This window comes from Stegastes partitus, unplaced genomic scaffold, assembly GCF_000690725.1.
Source record: "Stegastes partitus isolate 25-593 unplaced genomic scaffold, Stegastes_partitus-1.0.2 Scaffold954, whole genome shotgun sequence".
NCBI classification, from domain to species: domain Eukaryota; kingdom Metazoa; phylum Chordata; class Actinopteri; family Pomacentridae; genus Stegastes; species Stegastes partitus.
Window position 1 is genome coordinate 299591 of NW_007578685.1, and position 2124 is coordinate 301714.

General features: G+C 51.8%; 1 protein-coding gene across 1 annotated transcript in view; it reads left to right on the forward strand.

Moving 5' to 3' along the window:
- Nucleotides 1-290: 290 nt before the first annotated feature.
- Nucleotides 291-2124, forward strand: part of LOC103366557 (CD276 antigen homolog) — a 4179-nt gene continuing 2345 nt past the window's right edge. The window contains exons 1-2 of the mRNA XM_008294325.1: nucleotides 291-1521; nucleotides 1679-1999. Of these exons, the coding sequence (XP_008292547.1) occupies nucleotides 1398-1521; nucleotides 1679-1999 (445 nt within the window). The 5' untranslated portion in view covers nucleotides 291-1397. The remainder of the gene's footprint in view (nucleotides 1522-1678; nucleotides 2000-2124) is intronic.

Here is a 2124-nt window from a genome sequence, read left to right on the forward strand (position 1 = left end):
AAACACATTGGTTTAAATTGAAATCTTTATTTTCTCACTCAGGTGTTGCTCCAGGAAGTGACCTTGAGCCCAGACCTGGTCCTGGTCCAGCTGTCTGCACCACTGTATCTGCTGGTTCAGAACCAGACACTGGACTGTGCTGTAGATCAACTACAGATGGATTTTATAATCCCCCCCCCCCCAGCTGCTCACCTGGAGATGAAAATATATAAATATTTAATATCTGTCTGTACATGGTCACGTGGAAATACTGAGACCAACAGGGACAGATGTGGTCTGAGCTCTGAGGGGGGGTGGGCACAACTTCTGTCGTCACTTCCGCTAGCGTGACCTGCGCAGTTACTTTTCCGTAGATATCTGAAAAAGTCTGACTAAAATATGAAATGTCCCGATATAAGCGACACGTGGAGGAGCAGGAGGAGCAGGAGGAGCGGCCCCGGGAGGTCGGTACTCACACCGGGCACATGAGGCCGGAAACGGGCCTGATTCCTGGAACAGACGGTGAACCGTTATCCGGCTAACAGTAGCTAACAGTAGCTAACAGCAGCTAGCTAGCTAACGAACCAACCATAACGAACCAGCTAACGGTTGTCCTGCTCGGGCAGAAGCTAACACCCATCAGCTAGTTTTCTTTTTGAGTCACCGGCATCAAACTGGGTCGGAATCAGCTGTAACGGGCCGCCGGTAAACTCGGTTTATCCGGTATCAGTTCAGAACACACGAAGCTGCTCCGTTCATCAGAATCAGAATCAGCTTTCATGGCCAGCTATGTCCACACATACCAGGACTCTGGTTCCGACTGTTGGAATGAGGCTCGGTTCTTGTTTTGGGACATAAAGTCAATTATGTGACACAAGCAAACACACGTCAGACAAACAGGAAGTTCCCGTTAGTGTGTGAACATGGATGTTGTCATGTGTCCAGTAAAGGGCCGCATGTGGAGCTCTGGTGTCCCAGGTTCCCTGAATGCAGCCTCACAGTGGAACCAGTTATTCCAGGAACGTGTTCAAACCCCTTTAATGGGGAATAACTGGGCCTGGGCTGGCTGTAAAATTACACTTCCTGTTTCTGCCTCTCACTTCTGGACTTTAGAACATCTGTTGGTTCCTCATGAAGAACCACAAAACGCTTCACTTTATGTGGAAATCAGCAGAACCGTCCGTCACAGACCTCTGATGTCTCAGTGGGTTGTCCTCTCACAGAGGAACGAGGCAGGAGGTCTTCTCCTGAAGCAACACTTTGTGGGCTACGGGCAGGTTCAACATATCCAGGCTTTCTGTCCTTATCTGGCTTCAGTTAACCAAACAAACATGGCTGACGGGTCACATGGAGCTGGTTCTGTGACTCTGATGTCGTCAGTGCGATGATCACCGTCTCTTTGTGTAGAAGTTGCTCAGATGAAGGTTTATCATCATCATCGTCACCAGACTGACGAGTTAACCGTGGTGAGGCTCAAACTGTGTCTGTTTGTCTGCAGCTCGGCGCCGCTGCTGCTGCTGCTGCTCTGCTGTCTGGACTCAGGTGAGGAACATGAACTCGTCTTCGCTTCGTCTCTTTGTGTCGGTTTGCGTCTGTCTGAGGTAGAACTGTGTCCTGCCTATCCCTACGCTCTGCCTTTACTCTCATGACTGATGGACATGAAGGTGACTCGCTGTTAACTCGTCCTGTCGTCTCCCAGCGACCGGCGTGGAGGTGAGCGGCGTGGTGGGAGGCAGCGCCGTGCTGCCCTGCGTCTACAGCGAGGACGACCTGCCGTCCAGCGTGTCCGTCTACTGGAGGGACAAGGACGACCGCGGCGTCATGGACGTCGTCAGGAACTCCGAAAACACCAAGTCGCAGCACCAGAGGTTCAGAGGACGAGTGACCAGCTTCCCTGAGCTCTACAGCAAAGGGAACTTCTCCGTGAGGATGACGGACCTGAAGCTGGAGGACGAAGGTCCGTACGAGTGTGAGGTGGTCCGAGTCAACTTCAAGAGGAAAGTCACGCTCAAGGTGTCCGGTGAGTGGACCACCAGAACCCTCCAGAACCCTCCAGAACCCTCCCAGTTTACTGCTGGCTTACCATTCCTGTTGTGTGTCTGTTGAGTGTTGTGTGTCTGTTGTGTGTCTGTTGTGTCTGTTGTG